This window comes from Macaca nemestrina, chromosome 6, assembly GCF_043159975.1.
Source record: "Macaca nemestrina isolate mMacNem1 chromosome 6, mMacNem.hap1, whole genome shotgun sequence".
NCBI lineage: Eukaryota > Metazoa > Chordata > Mammalia > Primates > Cercopithecidae > Macaca > Macaca nemestrina.
Window position 1 is genome coordinate 48604786 of NC_092130.1, and position 21942 is coordinate 48626727.

General features: G+C 39.4%; 1 protein-coding gene across 1 annotated transcript in view; it reads left to right on the forward strand.

The window, feature by feature from the left end:
- Positions 1-20330, forward strand: part of LOC105467193 (meiotic kinetochore factor) — a 136120-nt gene extending 115790 nt beyond the window's left edge. The window contains exons 12-13 of the mRNA XM_071097804.1: positions 8038-8164; positions 20194-20330. Coding sequence (XP_070953905.1) covers positions 8038-8164; positions 20194-20216 — 150 coding nt within the window. The 3' untranslated portion in view covers positions 20217-20330. The remainder of the gene's footprint in view (positions 1-8037; positions 8165-20193) is intronic.
- Positions 20331-21942: the final 1612 nt, after the last annotated feature.

The window sequence follows — 21942 nt, forward strand, 5'->3', positions numbered from 1 at the left end:
GTGATCCGCCCGTCTCGGCCTCCCAAAGTGCTGGGATTACAGGCTTGAGCCACCGCGCCCGGCCCATTCTGAAAGAAAAGGATATTAATAAACAATAAGAAATCATTTAAAGGTAGAAAACTCACTGGTAATAGTAAGCAGAGAGAAAAACAGAAGAGTATAACATTGTTATCACAGTGTATAAACTTCTCTTGACTTAAGGAGAAAGACTAATCAGTGAACCAGTAAATCATAACTACAACTTTTCAAGACATAGACAGTACAATAAGACATAAAGAGAAAAAACAAAAAGTTAAAAAGCGAGGGGACAAAGTTAAAGTATAGAGTTTTAATATTATTTTTGCATGTTTATGAAATCAGTGTTGTCATCAGTTTAAAATAGTTATAATATTTGCAAGCCTCATGGTAACCTCAAATCAAAAAACATACAACGGATACACAAAACATAAAAAGCAAGAAATTGAAGTGTACTGCAAGAGCAAATCATCTTCACTAAAAGGAAGACAGGAAGGAAGGAAAAAAGAAAGAGAAGACCATCAGTCAACCAGAAAACAAATAATAAAATGGCAGCAGTAGGTCCCTAACTATCAATAACAACATTGAATGCAAATGGACTAAACTCTCCAATGAAAAGACATAGAGTGGCTGAATGGATTAAAAAAAAAAAAAGAAAGAAAACAAGACCAAATTATCTGTTGCCTACAAGAAGCACACTTCAGCTATAAAGATACACACAAACTGAAAATAAAGAGATGGAAAAAGATATTGTATCCCAATAGAAACCAAAAAAAAAAAAAAAAGCTATACTTAGACAAAACAGATTTAAAGGCAAAAACTGTAAGAAAAGACAAAGCAGGTTATTACATAAAGATAAAGGGGTCAGTTCAGTAAGAGCATATTGTGAATACATATGCACCTAACACTGGAGCACCGAGATATATAAAGGAAATATTAGTAGAGCTAAAGAGAGAGGCTGGGTGTGGTGGCTCATGCCTGTAGTCTCAGCACTTTGGGAGGCCAAAGTGGGAGGATCACTTGAGCCCAGGAGTTTGAGACCAGCCTGGGTAACAAAGTGAGACCCCATGTCTCAAAAAAAAAAAAAAAAAAAAAGCCAGGCATGGTGGCACCAGCTATACATGAGGCTGAAGTGGAAGGACTGCTTGATCCCAGGAGGTTGAGGCTGCAGTGAGCTGTGTTTGGATCACTGCATTCCATCCTGGGCAAAAGAGTAAATCTTGTCTCACAAAAAAAAAAAAAAAAAAAAAAAAAAAAAAAAAAAAATAAGGCAGAACTCAATATAACAACAGCTAGAGACTTAAAGAGCCCATTTTCAGCATTGGACAGATCTCCCAGACAGAAAATCAACAAAGAAACATCAGACTTAATCTGCACTGTAGAACAAATGGACCTAATATATATTTATAGAACATTTTATCCAGTGGCTTCAGAATACACATTTTTCTCCTCAATGCATGAATCATTCTCAAAGGACAGACCATTTGTTGGGTCACAAAATGAGTCTTAAAACACTCAAAAAATTGAAACAATATCAAGCATCTATCCTGACTGCAATGGAGTAAAACTTCAAATCAATAATGAGGAATTTTGGAAATTATACAAACACCTGGCATTTAAACAGTATGCTCCTGAATGACCAGTGGTCAATGACAAATTAAGAAGGAAATTGAAAATATTGTTGAAACAAATAATAATGGAGATACAACATTCCAAGACCTATGGGATACAGCAAAAGCAGTACTAATGGAAATTTAGAGCTGTAAGTACCTACATCAGAAAAGAGGAAAACCTTCAAATAAGCAACTTAACGACACATCTTAAAGAACTAGAAAAAGCAGGAGCAAAGCAAACCCAAAATTAGTAAAAGAAAGAAATAATAAAGATCAGCACAGAAATAAATGAATTTGAAGAAACATACAATACAAGAGATCAACAAAACAAAAAGTTGGTATTTTGAAAAGATAAACAAAATTGACAAACCATTAGCCAGACTAAGAAAAAAAGAAGACCCAAGTAAATAAAATCAGAGATGAAGAAGGAACATTACAATGAATACTACAGAAATTCAAAGGATCATTAGTGGCCACTATGAGCAACTATATGCCAATAATTTGGAAAATTTAAAAGAAATGGAGAAATTTTGAGACACAGAGAACCTACAAAGATTGAACCATCAATCAAAAACCTGTATAGACCAATGGCAAGTAATGTGATTGAAGCCATAATAGTCTGCCAGTAAAGAAAAGCCCAGGACCTCATGGCTTTGCTGCTGAATTCTACCAAACATTTGAAGAAGAACTAATACCAATCCTACTCAAACTGTTCTGAAAAATGGAGGAGGGAATACTTCCAAATTCATTCTGTGAGACCAGAATTACCCTGATACCAAAACTAGAGAAAGACACCTCAAAAAAAGAAAATTATAGGCCAGTATCTCTGATGAATATTGATGGAAAAATCCTCAACAAAATAGTAGCAAACCAAATTCAACAGTACATTTAAAAGATCATTTATCAGCCAGGCACAGTGGTTCACGTCTGTAATCCAAGCACTTTTGGGAGGCTGAGGCAGGCAGATCACCTGAGGTCAGGAGTTGGAGACCAGCCTGGCCAACATGCTGAAACCCTGTCTCTACTAAAAATACAAAAAAATTAGCCAGGCATGGTGGTGCACACCTGTAATCCCAGCTACTCAGGAGGCTGAGGCAGGGGAGTCACTTGAACCTGGGAGGCAGAGGTTGCAGTGAGCTGAGAACACACCACTATACTCCAGCCTGGGTGACAGAGTGAGACTCCATCTTAAATAAATAAATAAATAAATAAATAAATAAAAACCGTATCATGACAAAGTAGGTTTTATCCCAGGGATGCAAGGATGGTTAAGCATATGCAAATCAATCAACATGATACTTTGTGTCAACAGAATGAAGGACAAAATCCATATGATCAATTGATGCTGAAAAGCATGTGATAAAGTTTAATACCCCTTCATGATAAAAACAATAAAAAAACTGGGCATAGAAGGAACATATCTCAACACTGTAAGAATTAAAGAAAGGAAAGAAACAAGAAAGGTAGCTTTCCAGTCAAGGCAGGTTTATCTTAGAGAAAACAAACCTGAGAGGAGCCTTCTGGCCGAGTTAGGTCAGAGGCACACTGTCTTATAGACTAAGAGTTTTTAAGGATTCAGAGTGGGAGAGTTTATTAGAAGCTTGGATTGCTTCTGTGTCTCTCTGTTGTGCCTTTTTTTTTTTTTTCTTTGATGGAGTCTAGCTTCTAGCTCTGTCACCCAGGCTGGAAGTGAGCCTCCACCTCAGGGTTTCAAGCAATTCTCTTGCCTCAGCCTCCAGAGTAGCTGGGATTACAGGCATGCACCACCATGCCTGGCTAATTTTTGTATTTTTGGTAGAGTTGGGGTTTCACCATGTTGGTTAGGCTGGTCTTGAACTCCTGACGTCAACTGATCCTCCCGTCTTGGCCTCTCAAAGTGCTGGGATAGCAGGCAGGAGCCACCACGCCTGGCCTGTTGTGCTTATCTGGGAGGGAGAGTTGTGTGTGTGTTCCCATACATCTTTCTGCAGCTGCAGGCATACCTCCCCACCACCAACGCCCCCAGTCTGCTTTTAGCTTCCCTGTCTTAGTGCACCTGCAGGGAAAGGAATGTGCCTATTAAGGCCCACTGTTTTACTGGGGCCCATTGTATGAGGGTGAAGTTTGGCAGTTACCCAAGAGACATCCCCCCCATTTCCCTCTGTGTGGGAGCTGTCTTATCTGTGTTTTACTGTCTGCTCTTTCTGGCTGCTAGTAGGTAGAATAGAAATGATTTCCTTGAAATGCATGAGGCTAGAAAGGTAGCTGGAACTTAAAGTGGCGGTATTTGTCTGAGATGATGGTGCTTCTGCTCTGTCAAACATAATAAAAGCCATACATAATAGATGCACGACTAGTATCATACTGAATGAGAAAAAACTGAAAGCCTTTTTTTTTTTTTTAAAACCTGGAACAAGACAAGGATGCTCACTTTCACCAGTTATTCAACATAGTATTGGAAGTCCTAGCTAGAGGAGTCAGAAAAGAGAAAGAAATAAAGGGCATCTGAATTGGAAAGGAAGAAGTTATCTTTGTTTGCAGATAATATGATCTTATACTTGAAAAAACCTAAAGATTCCACCAAAAAGCTATTAGAACTGATAAATAAATTCAGGAAAGTTGCAAGATACAAAATCAACATACCAAAATCAGTAGCATTTCTATATGCCAACAGTGAACAATCTGAAAAAGAAATTTAAAAAGTAATCCCTTTTACAATAGCCATAGGTAAAATAAATACCTAGGAATTTACTTAACCAAAAAAGTGAAAGATCTGTACAATGAAAACTATAAAACATGAAGGAAATTGGAAAGGACACCAAAAAAATGGAAATATATTTCATGTTCATAGATTGGAAGAGTCAATATCATAAAAATATCCATACTACTCAATGCGATGTACAAATTTAATGGAATTTCTATGAAAATACCAATGACATTCTTCACAGAAACAGGAAAAACAATTCTAAAACTTACATGCAGTCACAAAAGATCCAGAATAGCCAAAGCTATTGATACAGTTGGTCTCTGTGTTCCCACGCAAATCTCACCTTGAATTGTAGTAATCCCTATGTGTCAAAGGTGGGACCAGATGGAGGTAATTGAATCATGGGGGCAGTTTCCCTCATGCTGTTCTCATGATAGTGAGTTTTCACAAGATCCGATGGTTTTATAAGGGGCTTCCCCTTCACTTGGCACTTATTCTGTCTTCTGCCATCCTGTGAAGAGGTGTGCCTTTCACCATGATTGTAACTTTCCTGAGGCTATCCCAGCCATGTGGAACTGTGAGTCAATTAAACCTCCTTCCTTAATAAATTACCTAATTTGGGGTATTTTTTTCATAGCAGTATGAGAATGGACTAATAGAGCTATCTTGAGCAAAAAGAACAAAACTGGAAGAATGATATTACTTCAAGTTATACTACAGAGCTATGAAAACAACATGGTGCTGGCATAAAAAGAGACACACAGACTAATGGAACCGAATAGGGAACCCAGAGAGAAATCCATACAGCTAAAGCGAGCTCATTTTCCATAATGGTAGCAAGGACACACATTGGGGAAAGACAGTCTTTTCAGTAAATTATACTGGGAAAACTGAATATTCACATGCAGAAGAATGAAAGTTGATCCTTACCTGTTACCTTATAGAAAAATTAAAGTGGATTAAATACCTTAAGACCTCAAACTATGACACTACTACAAGGAAACATTGAAGAAACACTCTAGGACATTGGGCAAATATTTATTGAATAATACCCCATTAGCACAGGCAACCAAAGCAAAAATAGACAAATAGGATCACATCATGTTAAAATGCTTCTACACAGCAAAGGAAACAATCAACAATGTGAAGAGACAACCCACAGAATGGGAGAAAATATTTGCAAACTACCCATCTGGCAAGGGGTTAATAACCAGGAGCTCAAACAATTCTGTAGGGAAAAGGGGCTCAAATATCTCTGTAGGAAAAAAATCTAATAATCTGATTCAAAAATGGGGAAAAGATTTGAAAAGACATTTCTCAAAAGGAGACATACAAATTACAAAAAGGCATATGAAAAAGTGTTCAACATCATGGATCATCAGAGAAATGCAAATCAAAAGTACAGTAAGATATTATGTAACCCCAGTTAAAATGGCTTTTATCCCAAACTCAGGCAATAACAGTTGCTAGTGAGAATGTGGAGAAAGGGAACCCGTATAAACTGTTGGTGGGAATGTCAATTAGTACAACCTCTATGGAGAACTGTTTGGAGGTTCCTCAAAAAAACTAAAAATAGGCTAGGCACGGTGACTCATGCCTGTAATCCCAGTATTTTGGGAGGTCGAGGTGGGCGGATCACGGGGTCAGGAGTTTGAGACCAGCCTGGCCAACATAGTGAAACCCGGTCTGTACTGAAACTACAAAAATTAGCCAGGCATGGTGGTGTGCATCTGTAATCCCAGCTACTTGGTAGGCTGAGGCAGGAGAATTGCTTGAACCTGGTAGGTAGAGGTTGCAGTGAACCAAGATCACGCCACTGCACTCCAGCCTGGGCAACAGAGTGAAACTCTGTCTTGGGGAAACAAACAGACAAACTAAAAATAGAGCTACCAATCCAGCAATCCCACTGCTGGGTATATATCCAAAAGAAAGGAAACCAGTATATGGGAGAGATATCTGCACTCCCATGTTTGTTGCAGCACTGTTCACGATGGCCAAGATTTGAAAGCAACCTAAGTGTCCATCAACAGATGAATGGATAAACAAAATGTGATACTTACACACAATGGAGTACTATTCAGCCATGAAAAGGAATGAGATCCTGTCATTTGCAACAACATGGATGGAACTGGGGGTCATTATGTTAAGGGAAATAAGCCATGCACAGAAAGACAAACATCACTTGTTCTCACTTATTTGTGGGATCTAAAAATCAAAACAATTGAACTCATGGAGATAGAGAATAGAAGGATGGTTACCAGACACTGGGAAGGATAGCTGAGTGCTGGGGGTGGGGATTGGTGGGGGTAGGTGGGGATGGTTAATGGGTACAAAACAATAGAAAGAATGAGTAAGACTTGGTATTTGCTGGCCCTATAGGAAACTGCCTTAGGTACACAGGAAATGCAGTTATGAATTATATTCTGAGTTCTTGCACAAAGTGGAAATGGTAAAATTATAAAAGTCTGGTATTTAAAATTGTACATTTAAAAATAATGAATTGGATTGTTTATAATGCAAAGGATAAATGCTTGAGGGGATGGATACCTGATTTTCCATAGATGTGATTATTATGCATTGCATGTCTGTACCAAAACATATAATGTACTGCATAAATATATATACCTACTATACACTTACAAAACTTAAAAAATATTTTTTTAAATTTACATAAGAAGTTTCTGGTTGGGCACGGTGGCTCACTCCTGTAATCCCAGCACTTTGGGAGGCCGAGACGGGCAGATCGCCTGAGGTCAGAAGTTAGAGACGAGCCTGGCCAACATGGTGAAACGCCGTCTCTACTAAAAACAAAAAAATTAGCCAGATGTAGTGGCGCATGCCTGTAGTTTCAGCTACTTGGGAGTCTGAGGTACAAAAATCACTTAACTTGGGAGGCAGAGGTTGCTTTAAGCCAAGATCACGCCACTGCACTCCAGCCCGGGCAAAAGAAAGAGACCCTGTCTCAAAAAAAAAGAAAAAAAAAATTACATAAGTTTCTATATAGACTTTATTTAAAATAACAGAAGCCCTGGATAAATACATCTCTGCTTCTGAATTCTAAAAAACAAGATATGTCACTTCTGAAAGATAAGGCATTTCTTTCCTTTCTTTCCCCCCTCCCACTCCCTCTCCTGCTCCCCCTCACCATCTTTCTCTCCCTCCCCCTCCCCCTCTGCCTCTGCTTCAGCCTCTGCCTCTGCCTCAAGGGATCCTCCTGCATTGGTCTCCCAAAGTATTGGAATTACAGGCATGAGCCACCGTGCCCAGCCAGTATTTTTTTATTCCAGAGACTATCTGCCTGATGGGAAATTGTCAGAATTACCTGAGGTAAAAAATTAAGGAATTTAGTGTTTAACTCAGTTAAATTTAAATTTGTGTTTTAACTCAATAAATCATGCAAACTTTCTCCCCCACTTCAGCATGCTTGAATCTCAACTCTACCATTACTTGCTCCTTATCCTTAAGTAAGTCAATCTCTCCGAAACTGTTTTCTCATTTATAAAATGGAGATAATATAATCTGCCTTGCTTGGTTTTGTGAATATTAAATGAACATATTTTTAAAACCAATTGCTGTTAGGAGTGGAGTAAGCATTTAATAAATGCTTGCTATTATTAATATCTAAGAAATACAGATATTAAGACTAGTTGCATTTGAAATAAAGCAACATACAAATGTAATATTTGGAGGAATTATGTAATATCTGCTTTTTTTCTTTTCCAGTTTCCTGCAAATGCATCAGAAATATGTTGTATTATTAGAGCATCACCAGGAGGAACTAGACAAGTGAAAAATAAAGGTGTTATTGTAAAGAAGAAGAAATATTCTCTTCCTAAGGATATCCCTCAAGGTACTGTAGTATGAATGCAGAGCATACTTTTTGAATGATAGAAAACTTTTTTTTCATTAAAAATGCCTTATGTACACAGGAAATTCAGATATAAATTGTATTCTAAGAGTTCTTGCACAAAGTGGAAATGGTAAAATTATAAAAGCCTGGTCAGGGGTGGACTCAGTGGCTCATGCCTATAATCCCAGCACTTTGGATAGCTGAGGTAGGAGGATCAGTTGAGCCTAGGAGTTCAAGGTTATGGTGAGCTATCATCAGGTCACTGTACTACAGCCTGAGTGACAGAGGGAGACACTGTCTGTCTCTTCATTAAAAAAAAAAAAAAGTCTGGTCAGATTTCAGAACCAGAACCAGAGTAAAATAATTTTTTTAAAGACAGATACTTTATCTTTTGAAAAATTAGCATATGACACTGATGTAAAATCTATTTATCCAGGATACTTCCTCTTATAGTTATGTGAAATTTAGTATTGTTTTGGTTTCAATTTTAGTAGCATTCTTTTTAGAGATGTGGAGATGTTTTTGCGTTCACCTCATATTGGTTGAGTACTTCCTCTGTGAAAGGCACTGTGCTAAGAACCTTATATTTCATGTATTTCTCATTATGACTTTATAATAGATAAGATGTGTACTGTTATTCCCATTTTATGTATTAAGGCTCTGAGATTTAAGGTAGTATGGAATTTGTCCAAGATCATACTTCTTCCAAGTGGTAGAGAGGAATTCAGTCTTTTAAGCTTTCTAAACTCCAAATGCAGTGTTTTTTTTGTTTTGTTTTGTTTTTTCTTGTTTTGTTTTTTCTTGTTTTTGTTTTTGTTTTTGTTTTTAAGTTTAGAAGGCTTAACATCTCCCCTCACTATGCTTAAGCTAGAACGTCTAATTACTCAGTGGCACTTTGGAATTTTTGTGAATAAACAGCCAATGAAGCAATTGAAATTTAGTTAGATATGTACAGCTTCAATTGAACCAAGATGTCCATTTTTTTTTTTTTTTTTTTTTTGAGATGGAGTCTCGCTCTGTCACCCAGGCCGGAGTGCGGTGGCCGGATCTCAGCTCACTGCAAGCTCCGCCTCCCGGGTTCACGCCATTCTCCTGCCTCAGCCTCCTGAGTAGCTGGGACTACAGGCGCCCGCCACCTCGCCTGGCTAGTTTTTTGTATTTTTTAGTAGAGACGGGGTTTCACCGTGTTAGCCAGGATGGTCTCGATCTCCTGACCTCGTGATCCGCCCGACTCGGCCTCCCAAAGTGCTGGGATTACAGGCGTGAGCCACCGCGCCCGGCCAAGATGTCCATTCTTAATTCTTGTACTTATTTCCTCCACAGTACCTGCCCTGAGCATTCTCTAAGTCTACAGAGATCTCTCTTTTTCACAAGTTCCTTGAATACTCAATTCAGTGCTACTCATTTGATACTTAATAATTGTATTTGTCAGGGTTCTCCAGAAAAACAGAACCTAACGGAGATAGAGATATATGAGAGGGGATTTTTTTTTTTTTTTTTTTTTTTGGACAGAGTCCTGCTGTGTCACCCAGGCTGGAGTGCAGTGGCGCGATCTCAGCTCACTGCAAGCTCCACCTCCTGGGTTCACACCATTCTCCAGCCTTAGCCTCCCGAGTAGCTGGGACTACAGGCACCCACCACTATGCCCGGCTAATTTTTTTTTTTTTTTTTTTTTTTGTATTTTCAGTAGATATGCGGCTTTACTGTGTTAGCCAGGATGGTCTCGATCTCGTGACCTCGTGATCCACCTGTCTCGGCCTCCCAAAGTGCTGGGATTACAGGTGTGAACCACTATGCCGAGCCAGTGAGGGGGATTTTTAATGAAAATTGGCTAATGTGGTTATGACGTGCCATGTGCCAGCTGGAGAACCAGAGAAGCCAGTGGCATCACTAAGTCCAAGTCCAAGGGACTTAGAACTTGGGGAGTTGCAATGCAACTCCCAGAATCCATAGGCCGGGGAACCTGGAGTTCTAAGGTTCAAGGGCAAGAGAAAATGGATGTCCTCACTCCAGAAGAGAGAGTAAATCTGCCTTTCCTCTGCCTTTTCTATTCTGGTCCTCAACCAGTTGAATGGTGCCTGACCACTTTGGGTGAGGGCAGATCTTCTTTATTCAGTTCACTGATTCAAATGCCAGTCTCTTCTGGAAACATCCTCACAGAAACAGATCTACTCAGAAATAATGCCTTACCAGCTTTCTGAGTATCCCTTATTCCAGCCAAACTGATATCTAAAATTGACCATCACAATAATATATCGCTACCTGACCTAATTTATGGTGCTGACTTTTCATATTTCATATTCCTTAGGTTATGAAGTTTTCAAGGAGAAAGCACATAATTGACTTCTTTCTATCTCTATCTCTGATAACATCAGCATAGTGGTAGGGAATAGCAAGATCCTGTATTTGTCAGGATCCTACCAAAGAAAAAGAGCCAATTATATATACATATATATATATGGAAAATATTAAAGAGAGGTTGAAAGTTATAGAGGATATAATAAGGCCTAATGTATGCTAATTACCATTCCAGAGAGAATAAAACAAGGAATTGACTTATACAATTATGGAGCTGTATAAGTATAGCTGGGCAAGTTTGAAAACTGTATGGCAGGCTGGAAACTCTTGGGCAGGAGCCGATGATGCAGTCTACAGATAGATTTCTTCTTGTTCAGATAAACTTCAGTTTTGCTCTTAAGGCCTTTCAACTGATTGAATGAGGCCCACCTATATTATCAGGGATAATCTCCTTAAAGGTTATATAAAGTCTACTATAGATATTAACCACTTCTACAGAATACCTTCACAGCAACACTTAGATTAGTATTTAATTGAATAATTGTGTAATACACCCTAGACAAGTTGTCATATACAACTAACCATCACCGCGCATTCCTTATCAACTACGCATCCATTTGCATCTCCTTAAACCATATTTAGTCTCTAAATAAAGATAATAATAAAGTCATACTTTTGCCTAACACGCTACAACTGTCCTGCATAAAACTGAAAATGTGCTAACCCTTTCCCCATTAGAGGATACAAAGTTTCAGGCAATGTTCACCCTTCTTCTTGCTATCCTGCAACTTAAAAACTGTGATATAAAGTTAACTGTTATTAGTACATTTCACATTATATGATAAAGAAATAAGAGAGAGAAGAAAACAAAGATACTTGTCTAACTAATCAGGTGATTGTAACAGGTATTTATAACCACCTTCTTCCATTACCCATGCCATATTCCTTCTGCCTTCAGCAAGCACTTCAGATGCTCATGGTTCTTTACCTAGTGGGTGACACAAACTTTATTTCTGATGGGTCTGGGCCATTGGTAGTCCTGCCTGGATTGGGTTGTTGTAGTTTTCCATTAACCTTAATCATAGGGTATGATAAAATTAACAGATACCCTAAGAGATCCCCTGTATTCCAGACATATTCTTCCTTACCACATTATGGAGTAGTAGTTCAGATTCCCCTTGGTAGTCTAGATCAGTCGCTCCAGTCAACACCATAAGTCCCTTCTTAGCCTGTTGACTCCACAGTGACTGGGGGCAGTCTTAACTTCCAGTTTAATGGAATTAGTCTCCTGGTGGAGGAATTTCTCCCTTTGGAACTAAGACCTCTAAGCCAGTGGAGCATAAAATTATGAGAACAGGAAGAATAAATTTTGCTAGTGGATCACCAGGGTTAATAATGCATGGTGCCACTTTTGTTTCTACCACTTGATTCCTGACTATGGAGGGCAAAAAGTACCATTTATTGGATGCTGATTCAGAGCATATATATATAGCCCTCTGGAGATCTCTGCCCTACCTGCAAGTTGTTGCCACCTAGCTGGTGCTATAACTGAATCGTCAAAGGGCCATCCCATCATCCTATTAGGCCAGCTGCTTTAGCATGATAGGGAACATAGGCCAGTGAATTCCAGGAGCAGTGACTCATACTGCAATTATTTTGCTGTGACATGAGTTCCTTGATCAGAAGCAATGTTGTATGGAATATCATGACAATGGGTAAAGCATTCCGTGAAACCGTGGATGGCAATTTTGGCAGAATTTTGTATGGGGAAGGCAAATCTGTATCGAATGTCTGTTCTAGTAAGAACAAAATGCTACCCCTTCCATGATGGAAGTAGTTCAATGTACTCAACTACAAAGCTGACTGAGCACCCAGAGAAATAGTGCCATACTTGGAGTCAGTGTTGTTGTCTGCTGCTGACTGGTTGGGCACTCAGCAGTGGCATCCAGGTTGGCCTTGGATAGTGGAAATCCATGTTGCTGAGCCTATGTATGACCTCCATTCTTGCCACCATGGCCACTTTGTTCCTGAGCCATGAGCAAAGAGGATACCAGTTAGCCTCTTTCCCCAGCCCTGTTCTGACAGAGGTGGCTGGAATAGAGACTGACTGGTTTCCACAGACTTGATTATCCTATATTCTCTTCATCATTAAAATCCTCCTCTGCTAAGACCACCTTTGGTGAGAATTTTATGGGATACATCCTTCTTTTCTTTCCTTCTTCTTTTCTTTTTTTTTTCCCATTGAGAGGTCTGGCCGGGTGTGATAGCTCATGCCTGTAATCCCACCACTTTCGGAGGTTGAGGCAAGTGGATCGCTTGAGCCCAAGAGTTTGAGACCAGCCTGGGCAATATTGTGAAACCATCTCTTCAAAAAAATACAAAACTTAGCCAGGTGTGGTGGTGCACTACTGTAGTTCCAGCTACTTGGGAGGCTGAGGTGGGAGGATCACCTGAGCCCGAGGAGGTGGAGGCTGCAGTAAGCTGTAATTGTGCCACTGCACTTCAGCCTGAGCAATAGAGTGAGATCCTGTCTCAAAAAAAAAAAAAAAAAAAAAAAAAAAAAGGTCCGTCCAATGCCTCCTCTCAAATTTTTCAGCCCACTTATGATGGATTACTGAGTCTCAACTTCATTGGATTAAAAGATGCAAAGTATTGTTCCTGGGTGTGTCTGTGAGGGTATTGCCAAAGGAGATTAACATTTGAGTCAGTGGACTAGGAGAGGCAGACTCACCCTCAGTTTGGTGGGCACCATCTATTTACTCAGCTGCTAGCATGCCTGAATAAAAAGCAGGCAGAAGAATGTGAAAAGATTAGACTGGCTTAGCCTCCCAGCCTACATCTTTCTCTCATGCGGGATGCTTCCTGCCCTCTAACATCGAACTCCAAGTTCTTCAGCTTTGGGACTTGGACTGGCTTCCTTGCTCCTCAGCTTGCCGATGGCCTATTGTGGGACTCCGTGATCATGTGAGTTAATACTCCTTAATAAACTCCCCTTTATATATATATATATATATATATGTGTGTGTGTATATACATACATATATATGTGTGTGTGTGTGTGTATATATATATATATCTCCTATTAGTTCTGTCCTTCAGAGAACCCTGACTAATACAATGTTCTTTCCAAGTCCCTGACCATACAGCCAAATCATTGGCTACCACTCTAGAATATAGTTAAACATCAGCCAGGTGTGGTGGCTCAAGCCTGTAATCCCAGCACTTTGGGAGGCCGAGATGGGCGGATCACGAGGTCAGGAGATCAGAACCATCCTGGCTAACACGGTGAAACCCTATCTCTACTAAAACTACAAAAAAATTAGCCAGGCATGGTGGCGGGTGCCTGTAGTCCTAGCTACTCAGGAGGCTGAGGCGGGAGAATGGCGTGAACCTGGGAGACGGAGCTTGCAGTGAGCTGAGATCGGGCCACTGCACTCCAGCCTGGGTGACAGAGCAAGACTCCATCAGAAAGAAAGAGAGAGAGAGAGAGAGAGAGAGAGAGAGAGAGAAAGAATATAGTTAAACATCTGGTTATTTCTCCTTTAAACAAAGCACACAACCAGGTGCACTCCTCTTAATTCTGCCCACTGGGAGGACTTATCTTCACTAATTTCCTTTAGGAATGTCCCAGAAAGAAGTTGTAGGTGCTCTAACTGTCCACTTTAAGGCAGTGCCTGCATATCATAGAGAACCATTTGTAAATCAAACATGAGTTTTCTCTTCCTCAGTCAATTGATTGTAGAGAACTCCTCATGTCATCTTCAGCGCAGGCAGTGAGAAAAAAGGTAATGCAGCAAGGGTAGGGGCCATGGACATTTGGGTCACTTCCTCATGTTACTTACTTATGACTTCAGGGCTTGCTCAAGCTCAATCTTACATAAACCACTTCCATTTGATAATGGTGTGCAGCCATTAACACCAACTTTATGACTTGGTAGGTCAGATAGCACATAGTTCATGATGGGCAGCGTGGGTCACATGATAACTTGATGGCCTGTGGTTAAGTGCTTAGTTGCTACTAAAGTTTGGCTTAACTGTTTCTCAAAAGAGTAGTTTTCCAATGAGGATGGAAGGACTTCACTCCAAAATCCTAAAGGTTCACCCTGTGATGCACCTGCAGAGACCTGCCAAAGGCTCCGAACAGCGTCTCTATCTGCCACTAACACTTCAAGCACCGTTGGATCTGCTGGATCATTTGGCACAATTGTCAGAGCAGCTCCACAGCAACCTCGACCTGTTGCGATCATTCTTTTGTTCTGGGCCTCCCTTCAAATCTAGCAGCTTTTTAGGTCATTTAGTGAGTGGGCTGAAGTGGCACACCTAAATGAGAAAATATGTTAACTCCAAAATCCAAAAAAGCTGACTAGGCATTGTGTCTCCCTTTTGGTTATAGGAGGTGCCAGATGCAATACCTCATTCTTCACCTTAATAGGGATGTCCCTTATACTACTTGACCTCTGGAAATTACAAAGGTGGAAAGCCTTTGGAGACCCACCAATTTCAGTTGTAGGAATATACCCAACTGTAATGTATATATGTGTCACCAAAAAATATTTACTAGAATATTAATAGCATCAGTGTTCATGATAGCCTCAAGCTGGATACTATCCAAATGCCCATTAAGCAAAATGGATAAACTATGGTATATTCATTCATTAGAGTGCTATATAGCAGTGAAAATCAACAATATAAAGTTATGTTTAAAAAAAAATATGCAACTGTTACATATTACGTTATATACACAATTACACACATAATGATGCATTTAACAAAGGGTGCCAGACTCAGTAGAGTATATTTAATATTATTCACATACAGTATAAAACCTGGCAAAACTAAATTATAATGGAAATCATGATAGTGGATGCCCTTGTTGGAGTGGGGGCATTACTTGGAAGAGATTACAAGGGGGAATTCTAGGGTGCCGGTAATGTTGTGTTTCATTATCTCAGTGCTGTTTACACAGGTATGTTGTGTTTGTGAAAACCTATCAAGCTGTACATATGTGTACATTTCTGTGTATTTGTTATACTTTAAGAAGAAGTTGGCTGGGCTGGGCGTGGTGGCTCATGCCTATAATCCTAGCACTTTGGGAGGCCGAGGTGGGTGGATCACGAGGAGGTCAGGAGATTGAGACCATCCTGGCTAACACGGTGAAACTCCCTCTCTACTAAAACTACAAAAAATTAGCCAGACGTGGTGGCGGGCACCTGTAGTGCCAGCTACTCGGGAGGCTGAGGCAGGAGAATGGCATGAACCTGGGAGGCAGAGCTTGCAGTGAGCCGAGATCGCACCACTGCACTCCAGCCTGGGCAACAGAGCGAGACTCTGTCTCAAAAAAAAGAAGTTGGCCAGGCGTGGTGGCTCGTGCCTGTAATCCCAGCACATTGGGAGACTGAGGTGGGTGGATCACCTGAGGTCAGGAGTTCGAGAACAGCCTAGCCAACATGGTGAAACCCTGTCTGTACTAAAAATACAAAAATTAGCTGGGCGTAGTGGCAGGTGCTGGGAGGCAGAGGTTGCAGTGAGCTGAGATCGCACCACTGCATACCAGCCTGGGCAACAGAGTGAGACTCCGTCTCAAAAATAAAAAAAAGAAAAAAAAAAGTTTACAAATAACACTAAAAACACTTTTAATTTTATCTTTTTGGCTTGTCATATTAGTTTCTGACATTAGATATTATCAAAATTCTGGACTTAAGTATGCAACAAATCAGAACTAAAGTGTGTCTGGGGGGTTCTTTTGAGTGTTCAGACTGAAGTTTTTCAGTTTAATTTATAGAGATAACTGCCCTTACTTCCCCTCCCCATTAATGTTGAAGTAATGAACTAATGGTGCCATCTCCTGGCCTCTTTCTAGGCTCTCATCATAACAGCTGCCTCCTGTTTCCCTTTCAACCTCTGGCCACTTGTCTCTTTCCTTTAGTAAAAATAGCAAAGCGCCAAGCTAACTAGTGATCATGTTATTTTAAACATGCAGCAGCCTATTTTTAGTCCTGGCATTTAAAGTTTTAGCTATTTTGGCATAATCTAATCAGGACTACAGGGTGAAATTCACTTTGAATTTCAGTCTAGGACTGTGATCAGTATACTTTTTGTTCATTAATAACTGGCACTATGCTGATTAAAGAAAAAACAATGTTGAAAGTGAACCAAAGAGATGTGATAGAGGAGGTGGTGTGGGTAAGTCGTTGGAATAGTGACAGCCAGATAAAGGAGGCTGTAGAAAACATCTAGTCTAAGGTTTCTCAAAGCATGGTCCTTCTGACCACCTCCACCAGAATAACTATAGACCTGGTAAACTACAGTCTCTAGAGATGGCACAGGAACCTGCATTTTGAAAGTGATTCCAGTAAGCACAAACATTTGAGAACCATTTCATTAGTTTATTTTACTCATTTTACATATAACAAAAATGACGTGGCCAGGTTAAGTGACTTGCCCAAGTTCATAGAGCTTATTACTTGTAGAATCAGAACTAGAACAAGACACTAGGAACCTGAGAGGACACTTTTAACTTTGAGGTGTTAGAAAAGTCTAATAATACCTTTTGGTTAATCAGACAAAACCTGTAGCTATCCTTATAGTAAATTTTAAATAATTTTTATTTTATTTTGAGCTCCAGAAGAGACGATAAATTATGTGTTATGAATTCATCTCTCAGGCTAGTACTGTAGAATCACAGCCTTTAACTGGATGCATATGTTATCTTTAGTGAGAAGTTTGATTTTCTAGATAATAATAGCAGGCAGAAGATTCACACAGATATATGACAAATGAAGTGGAAACATATTAATTCGAGTATCTGAAAGATGGTAGTAGAAATCACTTAAGAATAGGACATCCCTAAGTTCAAATTCTAACTATTACATAAGCAAATTCCTTAAACTTTCTGAATTTTAGCCTCCTATCTTGGTAAAATAGTAGTTATTACCTCAAAGAATTGTTACCTCCTATCTTGGTAAAATAGTAGTTCTTACCTCAAATAATTGTTGTGAGGACTAAGATAATCTTTGCAAAGAGTGTGACATATAATAGTCACTCATTATGCAATAATTATTTGTTTCTAAATGTTAGGTTAATTTCTCAAGTTTAGCCTTCTTCATCTCCCTTTTGAAAACTGTTCTTTGGTTGTATTTTGTTTGTTTGTTTTTGTTTTTTGTTTGTTTTTTGAGACGGAGTCTCGTTCTGTTGCCAGGCTGGAGTGCAGTGGCATCTCACTGCAACCTCCGACTCCCTGGTTCAAGCGATTCTCCTGCCTCAGCCTCCCGAGTAGCTGGGATTACATGCATGTACCATCACGTCCAGCTAATTTTTGTATTTGTAGTAGAGACAGGGTTTCACCGTGTTGGCCAGGAATGTCTTGATTTCCTGACCTCATGATCTACCTGCCTCGGCCTCCCAAAGTGCTGGGATTACAGGCATGAGCCACTGTACCCAGCCTGTTCTTTGGTTTTTATCAAATTGTAGAAAGCCTAAAATATGCTGACTGGTTAGTGTCATTGTTGGCAAATTTGGTTATGCCACCTCATGTAAAGAACATATCAGGTAAGTGTGTATAGTCTTTGACACAGAACCATTGTTCTAGTGAAAATACAGAGATGAAGTATGCCAGCCAGTGCCTTGGGGATAAAGAAATCAAACTAGTTCGACATCCTGGAGGCCTTTTAAGTCTCTTGTTTTAGTGTCATATGGTTATAGAATGAAAAGATGAAGTTCTCCAGTTATTTTGTTCACTCATTCGCAAACATTTGTTGAGTCTGGATGTCATATGCTAGAAATAGTTGCTGGTGATACTGATATAAAGACATAGTTGTCTTTATAAAGTTTATAGTCTCATAGAGGAGGTCAGATATGTAAAACAAGCCCAATGGAGGCCTATATGTGTTTTTGTTTGTTTGTTTGAGACAGTCTTGCTCTCTCACCCATGCTGGAGTGCAGTGGTGTGATCGCAGCTCACTGCAGCCTCGACCCTCCAGGCTCCAGTGATTCTGCCAAGTAGCTGGGACTATAGGCAGTTGCTACCATGCCTTCCTAATTTTTATGTATTTTGTAGAGACCAGGTTTCACCATGATGCCCAGGCTGATCTCGTACTCCTGGGCTCAAGCAATCTGCTCACCTTGGCCTCCCAGAGTGCTGGGATTCCAAGCATGAGCCACCACACCTGGCCCAAATTTACTTTTTATTTGCTCATTCTCACAGGAAGTATAGGGGTGATTTGAGAAGAAATGACCCTAAAACCAAAAAGGCCAAGTGGGAGTTTTGCAAAAGTTCCAGTGAGCAAAGTTGAAAAAATAAGTATCTGAGCTAGTGCATCTCAAAATGTGGTGCTCAGACCACCAGAGGAACTGATAAATAATGCAGATTCCCAGGTCATCACCTCAGGCATCTGATTTAGGATTTCTGTAGGATTTAGGAGAACCAGTCTAAACTAGAAATTTTTTATTGGTATAATTGACAAGACTTAGTGACTAACATAGGTAGTGGTGCAGGGTAGTAAGAAAGAATAGTAGTTAGAGATGACTTGGGTCTGTAGTATTGTGAAGTGTCTGAAATGATGCACTGTAGGTGATGGCAAGGGAAAATATAGGTCATGGCCTTGGATGTATATTTGAAGACTGAGAAGTTGAAGGGTAGGTGAGACAAGATAGTTGGGTGGGCTGATTACCCACTTGGGAAGTTGCTCAGAAGTTCATGTGGAGAGGATGACTGTGAACCATTTCCGAAGTCTTCAATGAGTGAGCAGTGTCTGAGGTCAGTAAACAGGGAGTAGTAAAGAGTAGTATAGTGTAGCCAGCACTTCCTAAACTTCAATGTACTTGTGAATTGCTTGAGGATCTCATTCAAATGGAGACTTTGATTCAGTACATTTAGAATGGGACTGCTGATTCTACATTTCTCACAACCTTTTAGGTGATGCTGACGTAACTGGTCCATGGACCCCACTTTGAATAGCAAAGATACAGGTGTCTGGTTCTCAACTTAGCTGCACATCATACCTTCCTGGTTGTCTGATATTTGGGTCCCTGATCTAATTGGTACGGAAGATGGCCTAGATATCAGGATTTTAAAATCCTAGGTAGTTTTAGATGCAACAGAATTTCAGAGCCATTGATATAGGCTGATTTGGCCAGAGATGAGGTATATCATAGTATGAAAGTGGCAATGTTAACTAGGTAAAGCTGGTTCCACTCTGTATCTCTTGGCACAAGATGTGGGGGCAAAGGCACCAGAAGCAGTCCTGTCTTCGGGATGGAACCTGGGTTCAACTGAAATAAAGGGTAGGAAAATGCAAAGGAAGGGTGGGCAAGAGAATATGAGAGGCTTCTTCCTGGGTGGTGGCTGAGGGCAGGGATGAAAAGAACAACTGGATCAAGTGCTCCAGGTTACAAAGCTGGGGTTAAAGGCCCTGTGATGGCCACTGACAGCAATTTTTGCTGGGCTTTCAACCAGAATGTTGTTGAGCAGATCTCCTTGCTTCTCCAAAGAGAACATGTCCTCAGCATGCCCTAGAAGGAATGAGGGATGTGCCAAATTTTCCCTTTTTTTTTTTTTTTTTTTTTTTTTTTTTTTTTTTTTAGTGGCCTCTGGATTTATTTCCTAAGTTTTGATGGGCTGAAACTAGAGTGACCTGGGCATCAAGTGCTCTCTCCCCTGCAGACTGGTTATTAATAAGTATTGGACACCTGCTTGTATACAAAGTAATCTATTGTTATATTTTTTTCTCCAGATATCATAATAAAAATGGCATGAAAAAACAGCTGTGGCTGAATTTTCACTACTTTGAAGACAGGAATGTGAAGTCAAAGTCTATAAAGCAGAATGTCTGCCTGAAATTATATGAAATTAAAAATTAAAAATTCTCCAGTTATTTGTGATATATCTCTGTGTTGAAATTCTACTGAGGTTCTTGTCATTTACTTTTAATCAGTTAAGAAAAAATAATTCTTCCATATGCTTCTTAAATATATGTATTTATATTACAAGATAAAGAACCAAATAATTGGTATTAGAAGACTGTACACTAAAATGGATGGTTTTAGCTATTCATAAAGAGCCTTCATCCCTGAGAGGTCGGAGAAGGGAAAAAAAAAAAAAAAGACAATGCCAGGGAACAATGTAACTTCTTTTGATTGTTTTTTTTCCTTCAAAGTTTATCACTAGTACGATTAAAAGTAGTAAATCTTTCTCTAAAGCAATGTAGAGAAAAACAAAAACAAAAAACAAAACAAAAAAGTAGTGAAGTTATTGAAGTACTAAAAATGAAAATGCTTATATTACAAGCTATTTTTAACAGAACTTAATTGAAACCACATGAGTGAGAGACCTAATTTCAGGTCTGACTGAAAGAAACTCTATACTCAAGGTTTGCTGAAGTAGGGAATGTATAATATGTATAATCAGTCCTACACTATTTAATACATTACCTTATCCCAACAAAAACCTTCTTTAGCTAATACTATCGGTAGGATTTTTAAAAATTTGGTAATATAACTTACAGTATCTCAACAATTCCCTTCTTAAAAAGCAATAATCCTGTACAGTGAACAGAGTCCAGTTGTATAACTTGGAGAGATTTTAACTTGATTAGTCCTTGATGCTAAAGGGCTTTACTAATATTATACATTCATAAGAGTCAAATTTTCAAAACTTCAGGATTAAGAAAGATTGTAACATCTATGAGTTATTTTGCAGTTAAATAATCTGTATAGTATTCATTTTTAACAAGGCATTCCTATGAAGATACTCTTATAATGATTTGACAAGGCTTTAAGCCACTAACAAAGCTATTTGTGATTTTGTGATTTCACTTGAAGATGAAATATGGAAAAGTTGTGAAGAAACATAGATGAAAATGTTAACGATGGAGGCTAGCATAAAATTTAGACCTGTGTTCTAAATTAATATTCAACTAAGTCAGCAACTCTTGTGGTAGTTTTAAAAGAAGAAATGTGATAAGCAGCGGGGAAGTAAGGAATGAAATAGAAGCCCTCCTCTTCTCTGCCTTCAAGCAGTTTATATTTCAAGTAGGATGAGAGAGAATGAGAATGAATTATTTGCTAGTTTCTAATCAGGTGGTAGGTTCCTGTGAGAAAGAATAATACTTGATTCATGGATTGGGCCTTGTGGGGTTGGAAGAAATAAACATTTGATAGTTTCACATTGCTAATGAAGAAAATATAGGTAGCTCTGAGAGGTAAATGTTTGGTCAGGGATATGTAATTTAGGAAGTGATAGAGCCAAGATATGGGGCAGGAGTATTTGAGTATAATATTTTTTTTCTTCTCCCCCAAAAAGGCACATTCAATATTTTTGTTTTATAAACTAGAGCACAAGGAAAGGTCGGAGGGAGGAAGGAATTGGAATTGGCATTGGCATTCAAGGCTTAGGAGTGGAGGATATAACAACTTCAATTATGATTAAGAGCAAGGAAAGGCTGGGTGCGGTGGCTCACACCTGTAATCCCAGCACTTTGGGA